The following is a 25,923-nucleotide window of genomic DNA, read 5'->3' on the forward strand; positions in this document are numbered from 1 at the left end:
TGAGAGATTCAAACTGCATTTTTTTTTTGTCCCGCTGGATGTGCTGAGATTTAAACCATTTTAATGTCCAAAACATGGAATAAAAGTTTGAGTCTGAGAAAGAAAATCACGGTTTATTGTGTGTGTGTACTTTGTCCTTGTACTTTGTGCTGCTACGGTGTAAAAAAAAAAAAAAAGCCTACCTCTGAACGCAGATGTGTTGTAATTGTGTTCGATGGCTGCAACCATATCTTTCCAAAAGTCGGAATTCACCTCATTGCCTCGCTGTTCATAAAAACATAGAGATATAACTTTATTATAAGAATTTGTGAAAAATCTAAGCAATATGCGACATGCTTGATCAAAGATTACCTTATGCAGCATGTCCACAACCCTTCCACAGAGGAGCGCGCCAGGCAAGTCAAAGTAGTTGTCGTAGAAATAGTATTTTGCTGCAAGGACCACAAATAAGCACTTTAGTGAAATCTAATGGCAGCTAATGTAGAAGAAACACAGATAATGCACATTAGCCGACTTGATTGTCAGTAAGAGAGGAAACCAGCGAGTGTGTAGCTGATCGAGACGTAATACCTGATCTGGTGAAAGACGTGTTGAGGCTGTTGAAGTGCTTCCACTCTCTTTTTGGACCGTAATGTTTGACGATGTCTTCCGTGCTGAGATCATCAGTTCCGTGCGTCGCTCTAATCAGGCAAAAAATTAAAAAAAAAACTTTCATAACATCACATTAAATATCAGTGGAAAAGGAAGTGGCCATTTCTTGAGTCACGAGTGTACCGGAAGACGGTTCCATCTTCAGCCAGCTTCACAAGGTTCCCGTCTTCCAGATCCACCACGAGTCCTTTAAAGCTGGACACACAAAGCACCTGCTTACCGAGCGGCCTCGCCTTATTTCAGCATAAACAAATAAAAGGTTCATGTTGTTGCATTGCTCCTTTGCAGGTCCACACCTGCACCTCTCTAACCGGCAAAATGACAGTTACTAAGGGAAGGATGCAGAAGGGTTGAAGCACCTAGTCTCGTTTAATGCATGAACTGCAAACAAATGAACAGGAAAAAAAAGCTTGAATAAATAAAAGCCCCTCCCAACTAGATTCGTTTTTTAGATTTCTATTTTTGCTGTAGAGGAGGGAACACAGCAAGGCCCGAGGAAGGGAAAGGTCAGGAGACTATAATATAGAAATGTGTGTTAACGAAAAATAAGGTTGAAATTAGTTACAGATTTGACTTTGATTTCTTCCAATGGAGTAAGTTGACAAGGGGTAACTCAAAAATAGCTTTTTAAACACAGTGTGAAATAAATTTTCTATTTTGCCCCTTGGCCGGGGAGCGGCCGCTGCCGACTTACCAGAAGTCCCAGGTGGCGGGGGTCAAGGTCAGCAGGTCCGCGTCGTAACCTTTGTGCTCCACTAGAAACCTGGCAAAGCTCTCATAGATGAGCTGCAAAAAGAAAAATGACAATGACTTCAAAAAGTCCCACAACACAGTGATGACACAGGGCGTGGCCGTCATTTAAAATAAACTATATTCTAGTGCACATGTGTCAAACTCAAGGCCCGGGGGCCAAATGTGGCCCTCAAAGTCATTTTTTGTGGCCCCCGAGAGCTGTGTGCAGACATTTGTTTTTGTAAAATGCTGCTTCTGTCACATGTTCTTAACAGCCCACATGTGTTGGTTGTTCTGCAGTTCTGCTCCTCTCAACTGTGACAAAAGAGTTTTAAACAAAGTTAATGCCATAACTTGTGTTGGATGATATTTTTCTTTCTTTATTATTTCATATTATTTACTTGAATAAGCTTGATTATTGATTGATGTAGTGTGGTTTTCTTAACCTGATTAATTGAAAGGATTTATGTTATAATATCAATAATCTATCCATATATATATATACACAACTATACAATTGAATATGCAATGTTTGTAACTTAAGTAGTGAACTGATCAAACAGAAAAATTCAGCAACATGTTAATAACAATAGCAACACGCTGCAGTCAGGAAATCAATAATCTGCTGGAGGTGACGATTGAAAGTTATTAGAACTTTTTAGTTTTTTCCAGCATGTGCTGAAATATTGATCCCGGCTCCATATGGATCAGGATCAGCACTGGACAGCTCCACAGGTAGCCGGCTACATATGGATCAGGATCAGCACTGGACAGCTCCATAGGTAGCCGGCTACATATGGATCAGGATCAGCACTGGACAGCTCCACAGGTAGCCGGCTACATATGGATCAGGATCAGCACTGGACCGCTCCACAGGTAGCCGGCTACATATGGATCAGGATCAGCACTGGACAGCTCCATAGGTAGCCGGCTACATATGGATCAGGATCAGCACTGGACAGCTCCAGATGTAGCCGGCTACATCTGGAGCTGTCCAGTGCTGATCCTGAAAGTGACGTCTTTTCCATTGACTCTGGGAATGTTCTTTATCTTTCCCACTTCGGTTGTTTTTTTTTGGTTTCTGCATGTCCATAACAAGACAAGATGGTGGCTTTTTGGTTTTGCATTGATTTTGTATCGATTATCTTTGTTCCTGCGTGATGATTGCATTTGAATGGAACTTTTCCACATTATTAGATGTGTTAATTTATTCCCATCACAAACTTTGGTTCATACTTATGATTTTTCTCATTTACAGTCTGGAGTTATCTCTAACAATGTTGAAGTTACAACCTTTAATAAAAGTGATATCAAAACTGAATATTTTATTGTAATTACTGTGGAGTTAAATAAAAAATAAATAGTTATTTAACAGCATGTTAAGGAGTAGTTACGTTTATTTTACATTGAGTTACTTTTTTACTGTTACGGTTTACGTTTGGCCTCTGGAGGGTAACATAATGCTGACGTAACTCCTGATCTCGTGTCTTTGAATCTTAACATCGACCGTCCGATGAAGCGGGGGCGACTTCACCAGAGAGTTAACTAGTCCCTACATCGACACAGGCTGGCCTTCAAGATCAGTGCTCTGGAAGGAACATCTTCACTTCAGGTCAAAGGTCGCAGTTCAGCACTATCTAAAAACGCATGTAGTAACTATGAGTCATTGTGAGTTTAGAGGCAGTAGCTGCTGCACTGCTTCAACATTCCGTGGATAAAGATGGCTGGAAATAGATGCAGAAACCGCAGCACGTCGGACGGAGCGCATCCTGCTAGATGGATACGGTCCAGATGTGGACGGAGCGCATCCTGCTAGATGGATACGGTCCAGATGTGGACGGAGCGCATCCTGCTAGATGGATACGGTCCAGATGTGGACGGAGCGCATCCTGCTAGATGGATACGGTCCAGATGTGGACGGAGCGCATCCTGCTAGATGGATACGGTCCAGATGTGGACGGAGCGCATCCTGCTAGATGGATACGGTCCAGATGTGGACGGAGCGCATCCTGCTAGATGGATACGGTCCAGATGTGGACGGAGCGCATCCTGCTAGATGGATACGGTCCAGATGTGGACGGAGCGCATCCTGCTAGATGGATACGGTCCAGATGTGGACGGAGCGCATCCTGCTAGATGGATACGGTCCAGATGTGGACGGAGCGCATCCTGCTAGATGGATACGGTCCAGATGTGGACGGAGCGCATCCTGCTAGATGGATACGGTCCAGATGTGGACGGAGCGCATCCTGCTAGATGGATACGGTCCAGATGTGGACGGAGCGCATCCTGCTAGATGGATACGGTCCAGATGTGGACGGAGCGCATCCTGCTAGATGGATACGGCCCAGATGTGGACGGAGCGCATCCTGCTAGATGGATACGGTCCAGATGTGGACGGAGCGCATCCTGCTAGATGGATACGGCCCAGATGTGGACGGAGCGCATCCTGCTAGATGGATACGGTCCAGATGTGGACGGAGCGCATCCTGCTAGATGGATACGGTCCAGATGTGGACGGAGCGCATCCTGCTAGATGGATACGGTCCAGATGTGGACGGAGCGCATCCTGCTAGATGGATACGGTCCAGATGTGGACGGAGCGCATCCTGCTAGATGGATACGGTCCAGATGTGGACGGAGCGCATCCTGCTAGATGGATACGGTCCAGATGTGGACGGAGCGCATCCTGCTAGATGGATACGGTCCAGATGTGGACACGCATCCATCAGTTCCACTGGGCCCGGTTCTCCGTGATACTGTGACACGAACCGGAGACAGGTTCGATCATCCCGGCGTGCGGCGGGAGTCACGCAGGCGGCCTCGCGGCACCGCGAGCGGCACCGCGCGGCCATCTGGGCGCTGCCGCAGCAGCTAAAAACAACGAACCCGTTAGAGAGCCGCGGAGCCGCTTTCATCCGGACGTCTCGTGGATCGAAGCGACACCTCGCGCTGCGCGCCGCGCGTTGGCGCTAACTGTCCACTCTGGGCGCCGCGCGTTGGCGCTAGCTGTCCGCGCTGCTGCGCGCCGCGCGTTGGCGCTAGCTGTCCGCGCTGCTGCGCGCCGCGTGTTGGCGCTAGCTGTCCGCGCTGCTGCGCGCCGCGCACTCACCCTGGACGTGTCCTTCAGATGGTAGCGGCACAGCGTGTGGTCCAGGTCGAAGCCGATGACGTCACAGTCCGACAGGCTGAAGTGGTCGCTCATTGCGGCTGAGGCCGGGGCGCACTGCGGGGGGGCGCACTGCGGGGGGGGGGGGGGGCGCTCCGACGTCACTGGCCTAACCCGAACCCCAACACGAACCTGCTGCGACGTCAGTGTCGCTGGGACGAAGATGAAGATGAAGATGATGGGGCCGCGCTGCTGAGGCTTCTCTCACGGTACCGCCAGAATAATACCCGAACCCCTGTTCCCGTGACCGTGTCCGGTTACCGCCGAACCGGACGCAGCCTCAACTTAACTCCTGTTTGCCAGAGGAAGGCAGCAGAGAGGCGAATCCACGGAGGGGACGGGCATCGCTTCCGGGTCTGAGCTCTACCGTAGTACAGCGTGGAGGTGCGCGCACGGATTCAGCGCGCACCTACACGCATTAAGAGCGAGCGAACCGTGTGTTGGACCCAGAGCAGAGTCCACGTGTGTACTGAACACTACTGAATACTACTGAGTAGTACAACGATGCTGCTCTACTTTGTGCCTTATATGTCCCTTAATTGTGTCTTACGTGTCCCTTAAATGTTGTGGAAAATGTGTGTACTGTATATGCAAATTGGCGTCCGAGGGACAAATCAATAAAAGTGAAGTGAAGTGAAGTGATAGTACTGAATAGTACTGAACAGTACTGAATAGTACACATAATAGTAAATCCAAACGTCTTCAACAGGTCAAAGGATTTATCGTGGAAGTCAGAGGCGGGTTCAGACCCACAGCATCTCAACGAGTTTTAAATCCTTTCTCCCACTTTCCTATATTTTGTTTTTGCTATAGTAAGGAAAGGAACTGAACCCAGGACCTTCTTGCTGTGAGGCAACAGCGCTACCGCAAATACTTTAAAAAAGAACTTAACTCTTTGAGTGCCATTGACATCAAAGCAAGTTCTTTGGAAACCCAAACAGTCACTGCCACTGGGCACATAGCTAAGCTGAATATGGCTGGCACACGGTGAGTTGAATATTCTTAGGGAGTAGGCGTGGCACACCCCGGACAAGCCACCAGTTTATCACAGACAGGCAATCATGCACACACACCCCTATGGGCAACTCAGTGTAACTAGTTCACCGGAGAACGTGGGCAGAACATACAAACCCCTCACAGAAAGGCCGCAAGTTGGATTCGAACCTGTGACCTTCTTGCTGTGAGGCAACAGCACTCACCACTGCGCCACCGTGACAGGCTCCGAACATCGACAGACAATGCGGTTCGGAAAATGAGGGAAATAATAATCTTCTACAGGATGATGAGATGTTGAAGTGGTGCATTTTTCTACTTGGATCTTTATTGAATAGAGTTTTGCATTAGTTTACTTGATTCGTTTTTATGGTTACATGTTGACTTTGGGTTCAGGTTTGAGTGCAGAATGAGAAAAAATGTCAATCTGTTTCACAAAATGTTATTTTCAATAAAATAATACCAGAAAATTAACAGCAATGCGTGTTTGTACAAAGCCTTGCACTTTTAAGAAACATGAAAAGGTATTTTAATAAATCAGAAAACTGTCTGAAGTTTTATTATATAATTTCTTTTAGCTTCCTTCTTTTTTAGGATACTGGCAATAAAAAAACAAAAAATGATCCGACATAATAAAGCATCAGCTCGTGTGTGACAAAATGGTTTAACCTTAAAATTCAGATGTACAAATGGTCTCGTTCGACAAGGCATTCCTGACACTCTCATTGATCAGCATTAAAACCAGGAAGTAGAAAGTCGTGATCGTTATTATAACGGATGGGCTTCAACTGAAATCCAACAGATGTGATAGAATTGTAATAAATGGAAAGTGGGAAATGTTTAAGTGTTTTACAACATCTTGACCTGGAGGGTTATTTAAATGGTAAAAAAAAAAAAAACCAGATCAATGAGCCTAAAGGACATTCCAGCAGATGATGAAGACTCTGGGAATCCGGCTGGTGGACGATCTCAGGGTTGTAAATTCTGCATTTGTTGTCGGGAGGGAGCTGAAAAGAGTTGTTGTTGGGGAACACCCTGAAAGGCTTCCGTCCATGCTGCAGGTGAGCAAAGACAGAATCACACCGTGTCTCCCCGGCACCGTTAAAGAGCAAAGGTTTGGACAGCGAGATCATTTCAAAGACTCGCTCAGTTTATTTGCATTTCTCTCGTCGCACTGACCAATCACTGCTCGGTTGGAGGGACGGTACAGATGGGGGCAGAGGAAAGACACTTTTCTATTTGAGGTAGACGGCTTCAAAGGTCTGCTGAGGCATTGTCATTAATACACAAAAATTCAGTGTTGGCGCACAGTTTTCCCAAAAGGCCTCTGCATTTTCCAAACGCAATCTACCGCCGTCAGCCGTGCAGACGAGTCGCCACCTGCAGGCTTCAGTCAAACGCAGAACAGCAACCGGATCGGCTTGTCAGCTATTTCCATTTCATTTTGGACGGCTCTAAATAACATCAACGACAGTTCTGCTCAAAAATTACAAAATAAATACAAAATGAAAAGCGAAGATTAATAAAGATTAATGGATCAGGTACAAAGTTCATGGTTAAACTGACATGGCCTGACAAAAAGTCCAACAGTCAGCGCTCAGTTAACGCATGTCCTCAGTCGAGTCTCTTTAAAATGTGCACTGGAAACAGAAGCGCCAGCGTTTAGGTTTTGGATTGGAGTTCTTCGGTTCTTTTACCAGGTCATTATCACGCAGGTCATTTTGTGTCGACAGGGTGACCTTGGTTTTATGACGCATTGGCGCTTATTCCACTTTAATCAAAAGCATGACATAAAAATCTGACATAAAATCATATTTGAAAAAAGATTAAAAAAATACTCACTACAAACAAAATACTGCTAAATATTATATTTGGTTAATAGTCACAGGCACAAACGTGAACATGTGCCTCTTGAATCCACATTCGGGTTCCGAGCTGAGAACAGAGGAAGCGTGTTGGAAAGCGTGTGCGTGTATTGAGTCACACAGACACACACACACACACACACAGAATATACTTTACGTCAGACAGATTTGATTTTCTCATCTACATTTTGGCACAGACGGCACTTCCAGAAATAAGTTGCGATGTGAATAAGGCATAGCCTCTATCATACAGGAGGTAAATGTACTTAACTTCAAGTTTAAATATACATAAGATGAAAATACGCAAATAGAACAAATCAGTGGCTTCAGGCGCCCTAGAAAGCGCGTGGGAAAGACGCAGTCCAGTCTGAGGGCGTTTCCTGCAGCGTAGGAGCCGCCTCAGACCGGTGACTTGAACCATTCCACGTGTATCAGGCAGCCTTTCTGCACTCATTTGGTTCATTTGGTTCATTCATTGTTTTTAATTAGGGGAAAAAAGGAACATGGACGTAACGTGCCTTTAAATGTGAACTTCACCTCTGCTGTCTCGGGCAGCATGAGCCCAGAACATTCTGGAAGGTGTGTGATCGAGCTCACGGCCGTTCCAGCTAGCGCTAGCACTGCAGCCAGTTACCACAGGCTGATGAACCTCGGGGTGGGGGGGGACTCGGGCTCCAAACTGAGCCCGAGTCCATTGCATAAAAGATCCGAGAGCTGCTTCCCTCGACGCGTGGGAGCAACCTAAACGCTCAGCTGATCCCAGAAGCCGACGACGCTCCGCTCAGAGAGAATCTGAGCGAGGAGACGCCGCAGACAACGATGACGGCGGCCGGAAGGACGTCTTTAGCAGTTTGCACTGAGGTCAAAGTCCAAAACGAGGCTGGCTTCTATTTATGGCATATTTCCAACACACACTCGGTCGTTTTGAAAGCGAAACAAACGCTGAGACGGAATGACGTCCAGTAAGGCTACCTACTGAAGCGTGACTCCGCCGATTCACATACAAAATGCACACTTTTGTCCATTTTCATTGAAAAAGGTTAGCCGTAGATTAGTTCAGTCGAATCGAATCAGTCTGATTGGCATCTTTGGCATCGCCCACAGAAGGTGGTGATTGTTACAAACACAGATCATCTATCCCAGCATTCGGAGTCGGAGTTGGAGTCGGAGCCCGTGCGCTTCCCAGTCTGCTCCACAGCGCTCCTAGAGGACGGACTCTCCACCTTTGCTTTTTTCATCTCCTTGAGGTTTCTCATGCTCCAGCATCTTCTGGATGACATCCAGTTCTGTATTCAGGGCCGCCTCCTTCTCCCTCCTCTTCCACCTGGCCTCTGCCCAGGGCATCAGGCACAGCATGGCCCCCCCGATGATCGGTGGGATTCCTGCTAGGTAGAAGGCCACGTCATAGTTACCCAGCCGGTCCCTCAGGAAGCCTGCAGGCAGAGGCAGCAGAGACAGGAAGGGGACTAAAGTTTAGGCCCGTTAACGCGTCATCGACACACCGAGAGAAGCAGCTTCGCCATCGAGCATCGAAGGGACAGCTGACAGGAGGACCAAGAGGGATCATCCTGCAGGGAAATCCCTGCTCAGACGGTTGCCCCAGCAACGCAGTGAAGGAGGACGGACGGACGAGGGCGCTCCGAGTGGCGCCGCTTCTCATGTGCATGTGAAACAGAGGGAAGTCCAAGCCCCGTCTCTGCGAGCATGACAAACTTTGCCCCCTTAATGGAAGCCCAGTCCCCGCAGTTCAAGCACCGATGCGCCCTTGAGCAAGATGCTGAACCGTCAGCGAGAGGAAAAGGTTCCATCAAAGGAAAACGGACTTCCTTTTCTTTCACATGGCTCAATACTCTGATCGCGATGCCCGTCGGACCCGATGTATTATTAAATGTCTTCTGGAATAAGGACACAACTGTCCAACGCGTACTTTCATCAATTACAAGGTGCCGACATAAACACTCGGTGGCGCAAGAGTGTTGCGATCCATCCTGAGGTCAGCGACCTTTAACAAAGAAGGGCTCCAAAAACTGCTCGACAGAACTGGGAATATAAATAAATAAACAGGCTGAGGAATAACCGTGTTGCGTGTTCTAAACATTACATGTCGCGTACGAGATTGAAAGATGGCAGCTACCCGTTCCCCAGTTGGATGGAATATTGACGAGTGGCAGCAAAAGGTGCGTTTATTTTCTGGCACTGATTTTCAATGAGCTGAGGCTCAGCAACACAACGGCGCCGCTTAAGATCCTGGGAGTCGACAAATGTGACAAACCGCAAAATGCTAAACATTCAAAATGACTCAATCAAACATCCGATTGGTTTGGTGTTACCTGCAATGGGGGGTCCCACAGTTATGGGCACAGACATCAGGCCCAGCATGAAGCCGATGGCTTGGGACACGTCACTGGGCCCGACGAGTTCAAAGGCTATGGGAGCCATGATGCAGATGAAGCAGCCATCGAACAGGCCCATCAGCAGGCACACAGCGATCAGCCCGCCAAAGATGTTGCACAGCGGGATCATCATGGACATGAGGCCAATGACGAAGAACGACGCCACCTGCAAGGACAGGACCGGAGAGAGGACCCACAGCCCCCGTGATGATGCTAACGCTGGAGCTACGGCTGTGCGACCGTCCTTGGCGTGGGCGCGGGGCTCTCACCTGCAGGTAGACCTTTTTGACTCCCTGGACGTAGTCTGCCACCTGGCCGAAGACGAGGCGGCCCACGCCGGACGCGATGCCGATGCACATGAGCAGGACCTCTTTATTAGCATCTTCCCCGAAACGCTCCTCCACATGCTTCATCTGTGAAAGGAAAGGAGCACAGGTGAGGCGCGCAGGGGAGACGCACAGGGGAAGGACACAGGGGAGACACACAGGGGAAGGACACAGGGGAGACACACAGGGGAGACGCACAGGGGAAGGACACAGGGGAGACACACAGGGGAAGGACACAGGTGAGGCGCAGGGGAGACGCACAGGGGAGACGCACAGGGGAAGGACACAGGGGAGACACACAGGGGAGACGCACAGGGGAGACGCACAGGGGAAGGACACAGGGGAGACACACAGGGGAGACGCACAGGGGAAGGACACAGGGGAGACACACAGGGGAAGGACACAGGGGAGACACACAGGGGAGACGCACAGGGGAAGGACACAGGGGAGACACACAGGGGAAGGACACAGGTGAGGCGCGCAGGGGAGACGCACAGGGGAAGGACACAGGGGAGACACACAGGGGAAGGACACAGGGGAGGCGCACAGGGGAGACACACAGGGGAAGGACACAGGGGAGACACACAGGGGAGGCGCACAGGGGAGGCGCGCAGGGGAGGCGCACAGGGGAAGGATACAGGGGAGACACACAGGGGAAGGACACAGGGGAGACGCACAGGGGAAGGATACAGGGGAGACACACAGGGAAAGGACACAGGGGAGACGCACAGGGGAAGGATACAGGGGAGACACACAGGGGAAGGACACAGGGGAGACGCACAGGGGAAGGACACAGGGGAGGCGTGCAGGGGAGACCCACAGGGGAGGGACACAGGGGAGACCCACAGGGGAGGGACACAGGGGAGACCCACAGGGGAGGGACACAGGTGAGGCGCACAGGGGAGACACACAGGGGAGGCGCACAGGGGAGGCACGCAGGGGAGGGACACTGGGGAGGGACACTGGAGAGGCGTACAGGTGTCTCATGGCGCCCAGAGGGAATTACCAAGCGGTGGATTATCTGCTCGTATATGGAGATTAGAAGAGAGCGCTCGTTTATGTCGCTCCGCAGAGCGTCGGGATGAGAAACGGCCAACAGACTCGTAACCAGGCGACGGAATATAAACTGTATAAATGCATCAGTAAACAAACGAGACCCGGGGCAAACACTGGGGGGCTTTTATACTGTCCTAAGAACAACCCCGCTCCAGGCGTCAAATGTGACTCTGCTAATAACATCTCCTGCATATTTAACATTTCAAAGGAGTTGTGAAAAGCTCTCAAACAATGCAGCACAATGAGTGGGAAGATGGGCGGCGCAGCGTTCAGCCGTTAGGATCACAACGAATGCAGGTAGGAAGTATTTGGGGGGGGGCTTAATATTCACCCTTTGGGTTCAACTTCAGTCTTCAGCACGCGTACCGCTGCTCGTCTGTGATTGGGTCCATCAGGGCACCAATGAGGCGCAGAAAGCGATTCCCGGCGGTGTCACGGTGCTCTTCCCGTTTCTGCGTCGCACGCACCGACTCACCAATAGACGCAGCGGAGACGCAGCAGAGACGCAGCAGAGACGCACCTGCATGGACACTCTGCCGCAGCCTCGGAGTTCAGCCGGATGCCGGCGGCGCTCCGGGCTATTTGCTCTGAGCCTGGGCTGCTCCGACTTTGGTGCACGAGAACTCAAATCCTCCCGTCAGTGTCTCAGGATGTTTAAACAGTAAATGAAGTGAAGCCGCTGTCTCCTGTTAGCCATTTGCAGCAGACGTTTTGTTCTGCCCCTGGGGGGGGGGTGGGGGGGGGGTCACTGCAGTTTTAGTGGAAGTCGTAATTCTCTCGTTAATACTTCCACGTAACAATCAGCGCTCTGCCTATTTTGTGTATAAAACGTTCTGCATAAGATCTGGGGTCTAATTTAATGGTTCCTTCAAACGCTAACATTTGCCTTGCTGTTACTTCCACCTCCAGACGAGCCCCCCCCCCACCCACTGCAGGCCCGGGGTGCCTCTGCGCAGACCTATGGATGATGCCAGCGTGTCCTGCTTGACGTTGCTGCATTCACGAGGCAGCCCTGCAGGCACGGAGGTTCATGTCATGTGTCAGCAGAGGAACTCGTGACTGCTCAAGACTGACCCTCGGGGGGGTGGGGGGGTCCAGAGACATGTGACTAACATTCTACTCACTAACATCGTCTGTAACAGAGACGATGATCATTTAGGATAAGAGTTCAGACATCTCTTCGGTTGATAACGTGAAAAAACGTTGAATCAGGAAACACTGCTGATCTTATTCTGTGGAAATCGCTTTGATGTCGTTGGCACCATTTAGGGAATCCTGTTCGTCACACCGTCTCCTCCAGCTATATGTGCATGTGTGACGGTCGGCTGAGCTATTTGCTTTACCCTGCAGCAGGTACACCTGTGGGTAGATTGGAACACCAGGGCTGCAGGGACTGTTTCAACGCCATCTCCAAACATTGGAGGATGTCTCACCCAACCAATTATCACTTTTGAAGCTGGATCAGATTAGCATGGGCGCCGGAAGGAACTCACTAGAAGGACTCCCAAAAGACTGTGCTGAAAAAGAGCTAAGAGTCAGTGAAGACTTTGAAACTGAGGATGGAGCTGCCAGGGAACAGGGCTAGAGGTCGACCCAGGAGACGATACATGGACGTAGTGAGGGAGGACATGAGAGTGGGGTGCACAGGGGAGGCGCGCAGGGGAGGCGCGCAGGGGAGGGACACTGGAGAGGGACACGGGAGAGGCGCACAGGGGAGACCCACAGGGGAGGGACACAGGGGAGACGCACAGGTGTCTCATGGCGCCCGGAGGGAATTACCAAGCGGTGGATTATCTGCTCGTATATGGAGATTAGAAGAGAGCGCTCGTTTATGTCGCTCCGCAGAGCGTCGGGATGAGAAACGGCCAACAGACTCGTAACCAGGCGACGGAATATAAACTGTATAAATGCATCAGTAAACAATCGAGACCCGGGGCAAACACTGGGGGGCTTTTATACTGTCCTAAGAACAACCCCGCTCCAGGCGTCAAATGTGACTCTGCTAATAACATCTCCTGCACATTTAACATTTCAAAGGAGTTGTGAAAAGCTCTCAAACAATGCAGCACAATGAGTGGGAAGATGGGCGGCGCAGCGTTCAGCCGTTAGGATCACAACGAATGCAGGTAGGAAGTATTTGGGGGGGGGGGGGGGGGGGGCTTATGTTCACCCTTTGGGTTCAAGACTTTTCAATTTCCAGTGCTGCATCCCTCTGAAAGACGTTTTACAATTTTTGTCGGGGGAACGAAAGCTGCCTGGTAATTCTACACACCTTGACATAGAGCGTTCATCTCCTTAGGCCACGCCCTCCCTCGTTACACAAATACACATCACCTAATGTGCTTAAAGGCAATAAACATTCAGGTTTATGCAGCTGGGACTCAGAAAACTCCCCTAATAGTGATAACTAAAAGAATGGAAGGCCAAACCAAGACGGCTCCAATGAGCTTTATTTTGTTTAATCATTTGAATTATGCTTGTCTCATGAAGACAAGGCTAAGAAGAAGATCCTTCATCGTCATCATCCTCACACTGTGTGAAATGGTCATTTTTCTAAACAGAATGTGTTGTGATGTTTGAGCGAATGGCGTTCCCCGGATGACTCGGTCCTCCATTTTATCATGTCGTGTTTCAGTGAATTCTACGAGACAAGGGAGAATGTAAAAGCGTCAACTTACCAGGTGAACGTAAGGCACATAGTATCCGTAGAGGGCTGTCGGGATACCGAAGGCCCAAATGCGATATCCCAAAGACTTCCAGATATTGACATTGAGGATTTGTCTCAGGGGCGGGAGCCTGCTTGCGCGGCCGCTGGAGGGTTTGACTGGCAATAGGGGCTTGTAGGTGAAGCCTGCCAACATTAGAACAAACATGATGAGGCAGAGAGCGCGCATGGTGTTCTGGAGGCCCACTTTATCCAGCAGGATGGACAGCACAAACGGCAGCGCGATGGTGAAGAGGCTGCTGCCCGCCGTCACGATGCCGTTCACCAGGCCCAGGCGCTTCTTGAAGTAGTGGCCCAGGATGACCAGGCTGGGCTGGTAGGAGAAGGAGCAACCGCAGGCAAACACGATGCCATAGGTGAAGTACATGGGGCCCAAGGACCTGCCAAGAAAAGCAAGCAGACTCACTGACAGACCAGACAGCGATCCGTCCAGCACACACACACAGTGTCTCTCTCTTACGTGACAAAGGAGCTGGCCAGCAGGCCGACCAGGCCGACCGCTGCGCCACCCACTGCAGTGACTCTGCAGCCAAGGATGTCAGTGAAAACACTGACGATGGGCGAGCAGAAGAAGATCATGCCCATGGAGAGGGAGCCGACCCACGCTGCAGGGGACACGGAGAGGAGGAGGTCAGAGCGGGGGGGGGGTGAGCATTATCAGCATTATCATAACATTTAAAAAAGAACTAAATAATAGCAATAATGAGTCAAGTAGAACAGTCTCTCTCTCTCTCTCTCTCTCTCGCTCCACATTGGTTATGATAATGGCTTTGCTCTTTTCCCATCACTTTTACCTGCCTCTTATTCCCGTCATGATATTTTCATACCTTGGCTGAACTCATTTAGTTCGGAATGATCTCAAACAGTTTTCGCTGTACTGTACCCTCTTTGGAGAACATGGGACAAGAGCATCCGACTGGAGCCAGCGCAAATTGGATCCCAGATGACTCCAATTTGCAAATAAACGTAGAAAGCGTGCATGAAAGCAGCTGCTTGAAGAGTTATCCATTAACTCGAGTCAACGGAACAAACCCACGGCGGCACATACTGGACTCGTATTGCCGTATTGTGTGACGGACCATTTCCCGGGCTTGTCCAAATAAACAGCTTGTTTCTGTGACAGATTATCGGACGCTACCGGCTGAAGACGCAGTGACCGCCTCCGACATGGGGCCTGACCGCATGCTTCGTTTAACGCCAGAGGCCACTTAACCCCCCCCCCCCGGCTGATGCCCTGGAACTAATGGCGTTAATAAATGAACAGCTCTCACTGCCAAGCAAGCAGAACCGGACCCAGATGTCGTTCGGTATCATGACCGTTCTCCAGAACGTAACATTAATGAGTCCTATTGGCTCCTGGCTACATAGAGATGATATATCCGCTACAATTCAGTCTATTTCTATACCAAATAAACAACCATTGAATAGTGCGCAAATATTTATTGAATTGAAGCCAATAATAAAATTAATAAAAGCTGAGGATCAGTAAAAACACTTAAAAACAACCCTTAGCTTAAGGCAGAAAGGTAAATGTTGGAACTACAGCTCCCATGAGCATTAAGTGTGTCTGAGGTTTAAGATGTGCTGAAAAGAGCAGCGATACAAATCAACTCTATCGAGTCTCTCTTCATGATGTTGAAGTCGCTAGTTCTGAGTAATGGTACAACATAAATGCTAATTCATATGAATAAATATTCAGGTTATTTGTGTACTGTACATCTGTAACGATGCAGAATGAACACCTGGGCTGATTTTCTGGAGGAGTTACTCGTTACACTCTCTCCTCAAACGTCGTGGATGGCGCTGCAAATGTCAGCCATCGATTTCTCCACATCCCCCCGAACAAACTGCTGCCGCAAACTCTTTCTGTTGTTTCTCTTTTTGCTGACCGTTTCCTTCTACGTGCAACTTGACTTTTTATGACCCATCCATTTTCTCGTAGACGAGATGGTTGCAATTGTCTCGTCTCAGCTGTTGGCGGGCGAGAGGCGGGGAACACCCCGGATGAGACGCCAGCTCATCACCGGGCCACACACCTCTGGAGCATGTTGATGGGAACATCTTTGTACCAGTTCATAGTACAAACTGAAAATCTGTGTTTCCGAGGCACTGAACTGCCACTTTAACAAACTGCCACTTTACTGGACTTAATGTCCGCGGGGAGTAAAGGAAAGCAAAGGGGAGGTGTGGAGACGTTGACGTTTCCCTGCTGGCCTTGGATTACATCTTGGATTACATCTTGGATTACAGCTGTGACACAAAGATGGAAAACACACTTTCTGACAACCGTAATTGTAATTATATAAAATATTTCTTCATACCTTTTAACCTGACTTCTGCTGCTGCTAACAGCATAACATTAAATAAAACAGGAGATCTTTATCCATGTGATGCATCAGAAGAAAGTGATCACACGTTTGCCCCACATCACAAGGTCAAGGCATGAAGGGCGTGATGAAGCAACACGATCGACTCAGACTGTCAGACAGGGCAGGCGTCGTGTTCCTCTGTGAACGCGGGCAGGCTTATCATATTTACCCCGAGCAGCAGCACACGTCCTGACCTTCGCTCACAGTATATGATATTTAACTGCTGTTTGCACAGCGTGTGTGACTGCTGGCGTTCCTGTGCACTGGAACACTCCAAAGAGTTTCCACTGTTTGTAGAGGAGCTCCTGGCAGAGATCAGGAAGGATCCCGGGTTACAAATACAAGCTGAAGACATGATTGACTGGCGACTTGTCCTGTCATGATTGTCAGCATCTCGCCTGCCTTCTGGACGTCCCACTAGTTGTCTTTTGCTTTCCCAGTTTAAACATGTATTATTATTACTACCTCCGGGGGGATCCTGATGGAATTTTCACCATGTGGACGGTGGAGATCCAGTCAGGAGGGGAACGAGCTGCTCGGCGGAGGTCTGTGCCCTCTGAGTGCTTTTCTAGTTGTTATTTATTAGTAGTATTAGTAGTAGTAGTATTACTTTATTTACTGTCCTCCTCAGTAGCCTAACAGAGGGATTTATTTTAAACTGATGCCGCTGTTTTATGTAAATACATGCGATGCTCCCGAGTAAAGGTCAAAGAGTTGCTTCCTCACTGCACCGATGAAGTCATGGACAAAAGCCTCGCCCAATCACCGAGCAGCCCTGACATACACCCCCCCCCCCCTGCTGGTTCCTCAGACAGGGAATAAAAGTCGAAGCGGAGACAAGAACTGGTCCCCGACTTTATTTTGCTGTGCCATCAGGAATAAAGTTCCACTTCCTGTTGTATGAGGCCAGAAAACACATGATGGACACGAGTGGGACGCAAACCCACAACCCCCCCCCCCCCCCCCCCCCCCCTCCCCTTGACGTCACTAATGGAGCAGCCCAGCATGAGTGTGTCCGAGCTGCTGTGAGCAGGAGACGGCGGTGATGGTTGGGATCGTACCTGGTTCTCTCAGCTCCAGATGTGTGTCTGCAGCACAGTGAGGCCCTGTGTGTGTGTGTGTGTGTGTGTGTGTGTGTGTGTGTGTGTGTGTCCTCCAACAGATGTGCAGCAGGATCAGCATCTGTTTGGAGTCATGTTTCGATCCAGTGATTTAATGCTCTTGAATTTTTGCTCTCCAGCAACAACGCCACATTTTTACACTTTAGTCATCGTGTAAACTCAAGCTAAAGAATGAGTTTACACGATGTAAAAATGGATGGATGGATATAATTGTATAGAATTATAGCAGATTAAAAACTGTGTGCATGCACAAATACTGACTTTGATCTGGTGCTTATTTTGGCGCTCTGTGCCCGTGTCTGATTAGATGTACCTTCACCTGGCACCTGCTGATCCTGGAAGTCCGGCTGGACCGGGCTGTCTCAACGATAACAACTAACGGATGTCACAAGACTTCTTTAAATTCAACAAACCCCCGTCAAGCATCGGAACACTCAGTAGCTCAATCGCTCTGAACCGATTAATCTTGTTGACAGTTTCAAACCACTGGCAAACTCAGAAGCACGGTTTGGCCTGGATCTAGGAAAAAAAAAAAGTCTACCAACTTTGTAAGGGTTTTTTAAATAAATAAAACTATAATTTTTGTTGTTGTTTGAGATCACCTTGCTCATTAAGCTTCTGTAAAGTGCGCAGGCTAAAGATCGTTTCCACACCCAAGCTGGTTTTTATGAGGTGCCGCCTCTTTGAACCTCGGCTGAGCAGCAGCCTGTTCTAGACACGAGGCCCGAGGCCTTCAGCTCTGTTTGCTTACGTGTTCTCCGGGTCCATCAGACCGTGTGGCCTGATGATGGCGCGTCATGTGCAGGACGCCAAACAACTGGTCCGCTTTCCAACATGTTTACCAGCGCTTTGCTTTATCTCTTGACAACCTTCACCCACCCAGGCTCAAGCCAACACATGTGAGATCAAACTGCTCGTCAAACATTAACCCGAGTCATCTTAACACACGTCACGTTTTCCTTTCAAAGGTACGCATGCATCCTGTACGTCGTAACAGGGTACAATTACTTATCTGTGTCACTGGAAATGAAATGTGGCACTAACATACACAAAGTCATGCTGTGATACGTACATACGGTTTTATTCCGATTTGCTTGACCTTTGACAAACCTTACAGAAACTTTGAAGAGATTTCGTACTCCTGAATTATATGACAGCTCAAAGGCAGGTCTGATTACAGACCAACGACATATTTACAGGTTTCTAGATAAGATAACACACAATGGTGCGTTGAGCTAAAACGCTCCAGAACAAAGCAGATCTTAAGAACCTTGACCCTACATCTCTGATCTGATTAAGCTTCAGTTCTTATCGTCAGGCGTCACAAAGTAAGAATCCAAAAGCACAGCAGTAGAGAGAGAGTTCAATTTATTTATTTTTTATTTCCAAAAGAGCATTCGCAAAACCAGGTAGTCAGTCCAACAGGCAGACGAATCCAAATAGGTGCGGGCAAACAGACAGAACCCAAAAGACAGGCAGAATCAATACACAAAACTGCTTCTGTCGAAACCAAAACTGCTCTTTTTGTGGAGAGCTTCGGTGCTGAAGGCGAAAGAGCCTAGCGGTGGTGTCGACCCACTTACCCAAACACAACTGCCAGTCATTACCCAAAATGATGCCGATTCCATGCAACACCGGTCTCACCCCAAGAGGCGCCTTGCCCTGCACCAAGTCACAATCGAAGGTTAAAAAAATTAAAGAGTAGCTCTAAATCCAAAAAAGCGTGGCCCCACCGGTCTAGCCGTTTGCAACGCTCGTAGCGTTTCGCGCTGTGTCTCATGATGCAAATGTAACGTAATAAAAGTTGTATTTGCTGCCAAAGGGTTGAATTTCCTAGAGAAACTTAAAGTGACTGTTGCTGGTGAATGAGAGAGTACTTCAACTATTCATGTGTGTTTCATCACGGCTTTTACATTCGCCTTGGAGCTTTAAACCAAATGCCGCTACGAGCAATTTCAAACGCCTTTCCGATTTTTAGGAACTGATCTTTAGTTCAGACATCTAGGAGCTGAGTCGGGGTTTTTAACGGCAGCGCTGCACCCAGATGTGGTCACTTCATGCGAGGACAGAAGAGCACATTACCGGTAAACGTGTACTATTCTGGGATCTCAGGACTCAGCAAAATATCCAGTCTTATTCAAGGTCATATTTATTTGCCGTTGGATTTAAAGCTTCCTCAGTTATACCGACTTCCTTTGAACGTTGAGAGAAGCATGTGGAACTCCGAGCAGCTCCAGCACATCGGCCGCTGAGCTGTGGTGACGTCTGCGTGTAATCGTGAGACACATCCTGACTGCTTTATGCTTCGCATGGCAGGCTGTCCCAGACAGGGACCCTAAAACAATATTATGAACCATCGTCGGCGTGTCGGTTTCACGTTGAAGGACAAAACATCGGCTTCGTCTGTCATTCTATCCGCCCTGGTTTTCTTTTCCTTGGAATGAAAAAGTGAAAACGATGTGTTATTGAGCCAGAATGTGGTCGGATGACACAGAGGTTCAGTTTAGCTTACTTTCAGCCAAACAGCATAATCCAGGGATCCACAGGTTCCGATTGGTCCAGAGGTCTCTGGCGGCTCCCAACATCAAATCATCACACCTGGCGGTCTTCCAGGGAAGGAACCAGAGCCTGTAAGACCGATCTGAAGGCCAATGAGCAGAGAGCCCCCCCCCCCCGCCTCCGCGTTACGCATTACGATCGGCTGTTTCTGCTAGTGACATCCTGACAACATACAGGATGGATACTGTGGGAAACTCGTCTCCCGCAGTCCCAACAATTCTCTTCACGACACAACATCGGAAATAAAGAAACGGACGATGTCTCTCAGAAAACTGCGACGCTGTTATTGCAGCTTCAACCAGATTAGCATTGCTGAATAGCAGCAGGGTTGTTAAGCAGTAATCAGCTGTAGATTCGATCACACCGTCTAAAGTGCATCTATTAAACGTACAAATGTGACCGATAAACTAACGGCTTGATGACAGGTCAGCAAAATATGAAATTGCTGATACAAATTCACAGAGAGTCAGATGACGTCAGTCGGTATCTCTAAATAAGGTTCCTCCAGTGGAGCAGGAAGCAGCGTATTCCTCTATCGGTTATTCTTGAACGCTACTGGTGGGCCCGCTGTGCATTTCTGCCGACACTTCAAGCATGAACTTGGCAGCTCCTGCGTTTTTTAATGTCGCTACATATGACTTTAGGGATGTCATTTCTCAAGCGCAGTACGGCCGGTCCAAAAGACGTCTTCGATGAAAGGACAAAAGAAAACGCTTTAACTCAGAGTCGCGTCTTAGGCGTGGAATGGAATAAAAAGCATGCTCAGCAAGATAAGTGTCGTCACAAACATTTGTCACGCTGAAGAACATACTATATTTAGTCTGTAGAAACAAAAGTGCAGCCAACAGAGAGAAGGAAGGGGGCTGGAGTGTTGTGTGGATGGAGGGCAACTTCTGTCTTCAGATAAAACGAGTGTTCGGATAAATGAGGTCATGTCCTCAGCAGGATGCAGGGGGGCGGTTCCTCTTCCAAAACGTGCTGATGACTGATTATTTTTTCACTTTAACCAACAGAATACCAAAAGATAGTGTCAATACCCATCATAAGATGCCAAAGACCCTGGAAGTGGTCCAAAATCCAAAATAATTCATTACCTGAGAGTAATAAGCGGCTGTAGAAGAGACGATCATCTCGTCTGCACGAAAGAATGTAAATCCTCACATTTATGAAAACTGCAAACAGCTTTCACTTTAACTTTCACTAACGTGCTCCATCTCTCAGAACGCCTGTCCTTCAGTGTCGTGTAAGGCCACACAGACGTCCCTGGATCTGCTGCAAAGATACATGCTGGTCCTTCCCGGCCAATGTCTCCCCCCTCCCCTTAAAGGTTTTTGTAAAACGCACCATTTCACAATTTTACAGAAAGCGCGGAGGGGGGGGGGGGGGTTCACAAATAAATGGACTGTTTCTTGTGGAAATCTGAGTTTTTGTATAATCCTGCTGATAAACAATCCGACTGTTGGAGAAGGAGAGAAAAGTTCGCCTTCCTGGCAGAGGAAACTGAAAGTCTGTAAAGTGAATGAGCAGCTTTCGTAAAGCACCCTGAACCACAAAGATCATTCCTTCCTGTTTGATTTTGTTCAGTATTTTTGGTACGATTAAGGAAAATGTTGGAAAAACTTGTGTCAACTTAATAAAAGTGATAAAAACAAGGATGGATCTGAGCCTTTCCACGTGGATTACTTCCATGGGTCCATGAGCAATCCTTCCAAACGTTACGAACACTGGTCAAGTTTGGCTTGACAAAAAAAAAAAAACACACACACACACACAAATGGGAACAAAAATTCTGTTTCAGAGGTTCTGATGAATATGATCAATTACAAACCTGAACTGTTACATTTAAAGGATAAATCTATCTCAGCATGTCGATTGGTATTATGGGACGTCTATATCTCACCCCTAATTATCACAAAGGTCATCAGATCCTTCTGGTACTAATTGCAATCAATACCCGATTGACTTCATAATAGTCTACTTCATTTAAAACCTATAATTGTGTCTCCTGATCTCACTACAACAAAACGTAGTTGGGATGAAAAGCTTCCGATTAAAGAGATTCATTCCAACAGCAAAACCCTCAAGTCCGAACTGCCAGCCCTGAGGAGCGCCAGCTGGTCACATGGTCACCTCCGGTGCAGCAGCACTTGACATTCCGTCTGGGAACAGGCAAAGGTTCAGGAAGAACCCGTCAGGAGGCGGAGCGGAGCAGGAAATGCATTGTTATTGTCATCAGAGAAGACAAAGACGAAAGATGGCCGAGCCTCCTTCACCTCCAGAGCAGATCCCTGCCGTCATCGAGATATCTTATCAAACAAATCAATCCAGTGATGTTACCTTGCAGACTCCTCCTCCTCCTGATGCATGACAGCAGCTTGGTGGACAACAAGCCCCCCGAGCGCAAGTTGGGGTTCCCTCAAAGTACGGGGACCTTCCACAGAGGAACATCTGTAGGTCTTAAATCTTCAAATAAGGGTTTAAAGAACAAAGGATGACTTCTATCAGGGAGGTCCTGTTTTGAACTTTATCCGTTTGTTTGTCGGTTTGATTGATTGATTATGTATTTCCTTGAAACTTCTTGGAAGGATGTGCCAGGAAGGAACTCATTACATGTTGGTGCAGATCCAGATTCAGGACATTCGTTAGTCCTTCCGGTAGTACTTGGGAGAGAAGGCGTTTTTTTTACCCAGACGTGTTCTTTAGTTAGGCAAAAACACGTTTCTACTGAACTTTGTGTAGGGGTCGTGGGGTTAAGGCGTGTTCTGCTAAACTCTGATAATTATTTTAGCAATCAATAAAGCTATCGATTATTCTGATGATAAATGGAAGTAATCAAATATTGCTTGGCCAGCATTTAGAAATATATAAAAGAAAAAATACAATTGTTGAAAGCTCACAGAATACATGGCACGTTCTCAGCCAGCGGTGAAATACTGTCAAAATTCACTGGTGTTCTTTACGAGCTTGAATCTTAAACCCCAATGGTTTTGTAAAATAAATAAAGTTTTAGCCCCGCCTCCAGTGTCTCACACGGAGCACCCCGGACGCGTGGCCAGCTCATTGTGGGACCGCACATGCTCATACTTGCATGTTTTTGGAAGAGGGAGGAAACCGGGGAGAACATACGAAATCCACACAGAGAGAACTCAAACCCCGTCCCTTCTTGCTGCCAGGCGACAGCACTACCCACTGCACCACCGTGCCACCCTTGAGAAAGGCAAATAAAAATATATTTATAAAAATACAGGGAAATTGTATCTCCTGCATGTCCTTTCCATAAGTGCTTGATATTATCAATATCAGATTTTATGTAGGCGGCACGCTGAAGCAGTGGTTAGCGCTGTCATCTCGCAGCAAGAAGGTACCGGGTTCGATTTTGTATGTTCTCCCATGTCGGCGTGGGTTTGCTCCGGGTTCCCCGGGTTCCTCCAAAAACATGCGATTTAGGTGAATTGCGCACACCAAGTTGTCCGTCGGTGTGAGTGTGTGTGTGAACAGATTGACCTTAGCATGACCCCGCGATGCGCTGGCGACGCCTCTGGGGTGTGCCCCGCCTCGTCACCCGCAGTCAGCTGGGATAGGCTCCAGCAACATGTAACTCCCACATGTCCTCTTGCTACACACCAACCCCCCCCAACCCTGACCCTGCTGCACACGGGACACAACACTTCCTGCAGCAACACCAGCACCGGTTCAGAACCCTCATCAGGACATGATCTCGGACCGAGTTCGGATGAATCTCGGAACCGTCGTAAATACAAAACGCATCAGGTTTAAAGTTTTACAGGAAACTACACAAGTACACAACATGCTGCACTTTCTCTGTGTACTCTTTCATGGAAGAACTACTACCCATCACTCAGTGACAATGACTACTGGACAAATTTAGCTGCACCGTAAATTACTTAAGGTTTGCTGACATTACTCATTTGGAGTTTTTATTAGGTTATTTCCTCTTCCCCCTATTTTCCATGAAACGCAGGCTGGAAGGTGCAGAAGCGAAGCTCACGCCCAACACCGGTCCGCTCTTCCCCACATTCCTATCCCGTCATACTCGAGGTAAGCCATGACGCCAGAGGCAAAGAGTTCTGGGTACCTGGGGAGGGCGCAGGGTTTACCTTTCAGGTGCCGAGTACGTCCATATCAGGACGAACTACAGCGGGAGAGGTTGTGAATAGCAGCATTTGTTAAAAGACAAACAACAACAACAACTGGCGTTAAAGTGGAGTCCTGGCAAACGTCGATGTTCATCGTGTAATTATTGCCAAGCGATTCATGTTTATCTTAAAGCTGAAGATCACGCCTGCAGGGAGTTTGAGTTCCTCTAACTCACGAAACATGTTACGTGTGGAGAAGCGTAGGAAAATGATGCAATGGCAAGATCACGAGTCGTTTTCACTGAAAGACTCGATCCCGATCACAGGCTGGCGCAGCTCACAGGATAGCGCAGTGAGACAATCTTCCTGCCGCCACAGCGGGGTTGAAATGAAACCGCCGGCTTGCACGTTCAGGTGAGGGTGACCTTTCAGGTTTAATTCAAGGAGTTGAACAAAAATAAAAATTCAACTCTGGACAAATTAACGTCACTATAAATAAAATTACTTTTTTTTAAAATACTTTGTTGGGAATCGTTATGATTATGTAATCGCTGGCGTTTGTTTGTCCGTCTGTCTGTTGGCAAGATAGGTCAAAAGGTTCTGGTTCTTTTTCATCAAGAACCCCCCCCCCCCCCCCCCCCCAGGCAGATCAAAGGTCAGGGAAGGTTTCTCAATCATCAAACCACAAAATTACATTGCAACATTTTCCCAAATAACTAAACAGCTCAAAGCAAACACGAAATGAGACGCGACAGGTTGGACGGGATGAACTGAGCCTCCACAACCCCGAGATTGTGTGTGTATTGTGTGTGTATTGTGTGTGTATTGTGTGTGTATTGTGTGTATTGTGTGTTACCGGGGAGCTGGAGCGTGGAACAAGCCGGTCGGCCCGCCTCACTCACAGAAATGACTTATTTGGTTATTTGAAATAAAAATAAAAAAAGTTTAAGCTGGATCTCTGTTCAGGTTTGCGCGCTCCGGTAATGCGTCTGAGCCCCCCCCGGGCCCCCCCGGAGCCCCCCGCCCTCACTCACCTGTCCTGAAACGGAGGTCCTTATCATGCTCGGAGCCGAACTCGCGCAGGAGGGAGAGGAAGAGAATCCCGAACGAGTTCTGGATCCCGAACACCGAGCCGTTGCACCACATCGAGGCCACCATGACCACCCATCCCCAGCCGCCCTCCGGGTGGACAAAGTCCACCTCCTGCGCACCTGGAGCCGGGCTCTGCAGCGGGACGGTCCCTTGGCTGTCCTCGTCCTCCTTCTTGTCCTCGTCCTCCGGCCGCGTCTCCCTTCCTGATCCGTCGGCGGGCGCCGCGTCCTTCGCAACCGAATCACACTCCGGTTTATTTTCCCCTTCCGTCATGTTTCCGTCAGATCGATATGAAAGAGCAAAGAACCGTCCGCGGCGTGCGTGGATGATGCGTGGATGACGCGCGGATGATGCGTCCGGCGGATGAGAACACGGGTTACGTCTCTCTAGTGAGGACGAGGCGACATCACGGAGCTACCGGAGTGCGTCGTTGCGCGTCTCATCCTCCGGTTTGGGATTAACTGGCCGGTGCAAAGTTATTTATACGCAGCGCGCCGAGGCGGGGCTCCGCGGAGCCCGCAGCGGATTGGGCGTCGTTGCGCATCCGTGACGACCAAAGCATAAAACAGACAAGATACAGATTTATTAACGGCGTTTACGCTTTGATGGAGGAATAATAATAAATATAATGTTTAAAAAAAACTATTTTACATCTACAGCCGAGTCTCTGCGGCAGGGTTTGTACTATTCACTTGTATTATTCACAAATTGGTATCTCCACAAGATCTTTCCTCCTGGAACAATCGCCTGAAAGCTGCTGAAATCATGCTCCTAT

At 48.5% G+C, this 25,923-nt stretch overlaps 2 protein-coding genes across 2 annotated transcripts in view; both read right to left on the reverse strand.

Annotated features, from left to right (window-relative positions):
• nt5dc1 (5'-nucleotidase domain containing 1) overlaps positions 1-4,588 on the reverse strand; it is a 39,470-nt gene extending 34,882 nt beyond the window's left edge. Inside the window, exons 1-6 of the mRNA XM_068753923.1 lie at positions 4,496-4,588; positions 1,346-1,437; positions 775-846; positions 571-680; positions 352-431; positions 183-264 (exon numbers count right to left, since the gene is read on the reverse strand). Coding sequence (XP_068610024.1) covers positions 183-264; positions 352-431; positions 571-680; positions 775-846; positions 1,346-1,437; positions 4,496-4,588 — 529 coding nt within the window. The remainder of the gene's footprint in view (positions 1-182; positions 265-351; positions 432-570; positions 681-774; positions 847-1,345; positions 1,438-4,495) is intronic.
• Positions 4,589-8,613: 4,025 nt separating this feature from the next.
• Positions 8,614-25,421, reverse strand: slc16a10 (solute carrier family 16 member 10). The gene is made up of 6 exons (XM_068754033.1): positions 25,091-25,421; positions 14,371-14,515; positions 13,864-14,290; positions 10,073-10,216; positions 9,741-9,969; positions 8,614-8,843 (listed from the first exon to the last, which is right to left on the reverse strand). The coding sequence occupies exons 1-6, from the start codon at positions 25,419-25,421 to the stop codon at positions 8,614-8,616; spliced, it is 1,506 nt and encodes a 501-aa protein (XP_068610134.1).
• Positions 25,422-25,923: the final 502 nt, after the last annotated feature.

Source organism: Brachionichthys hirsutus, chromosome 20 (genome assembly GCF_040956055.1).
Source record: "Brachionichthys hirsutus isolate HB-005 chromosome 20, CSIRO-AGI_Bhir_v1, whole genome shotgun sequence".
In the NCBI taxonomy this organism is placed as follows: domain Eukaryota; kingdom Metazoa; phylum Chordata; class Actinopteri; order Lophiiformes; family Brachionichthyidae; genus Brachionichthys; species Brachionichthys hirsutus.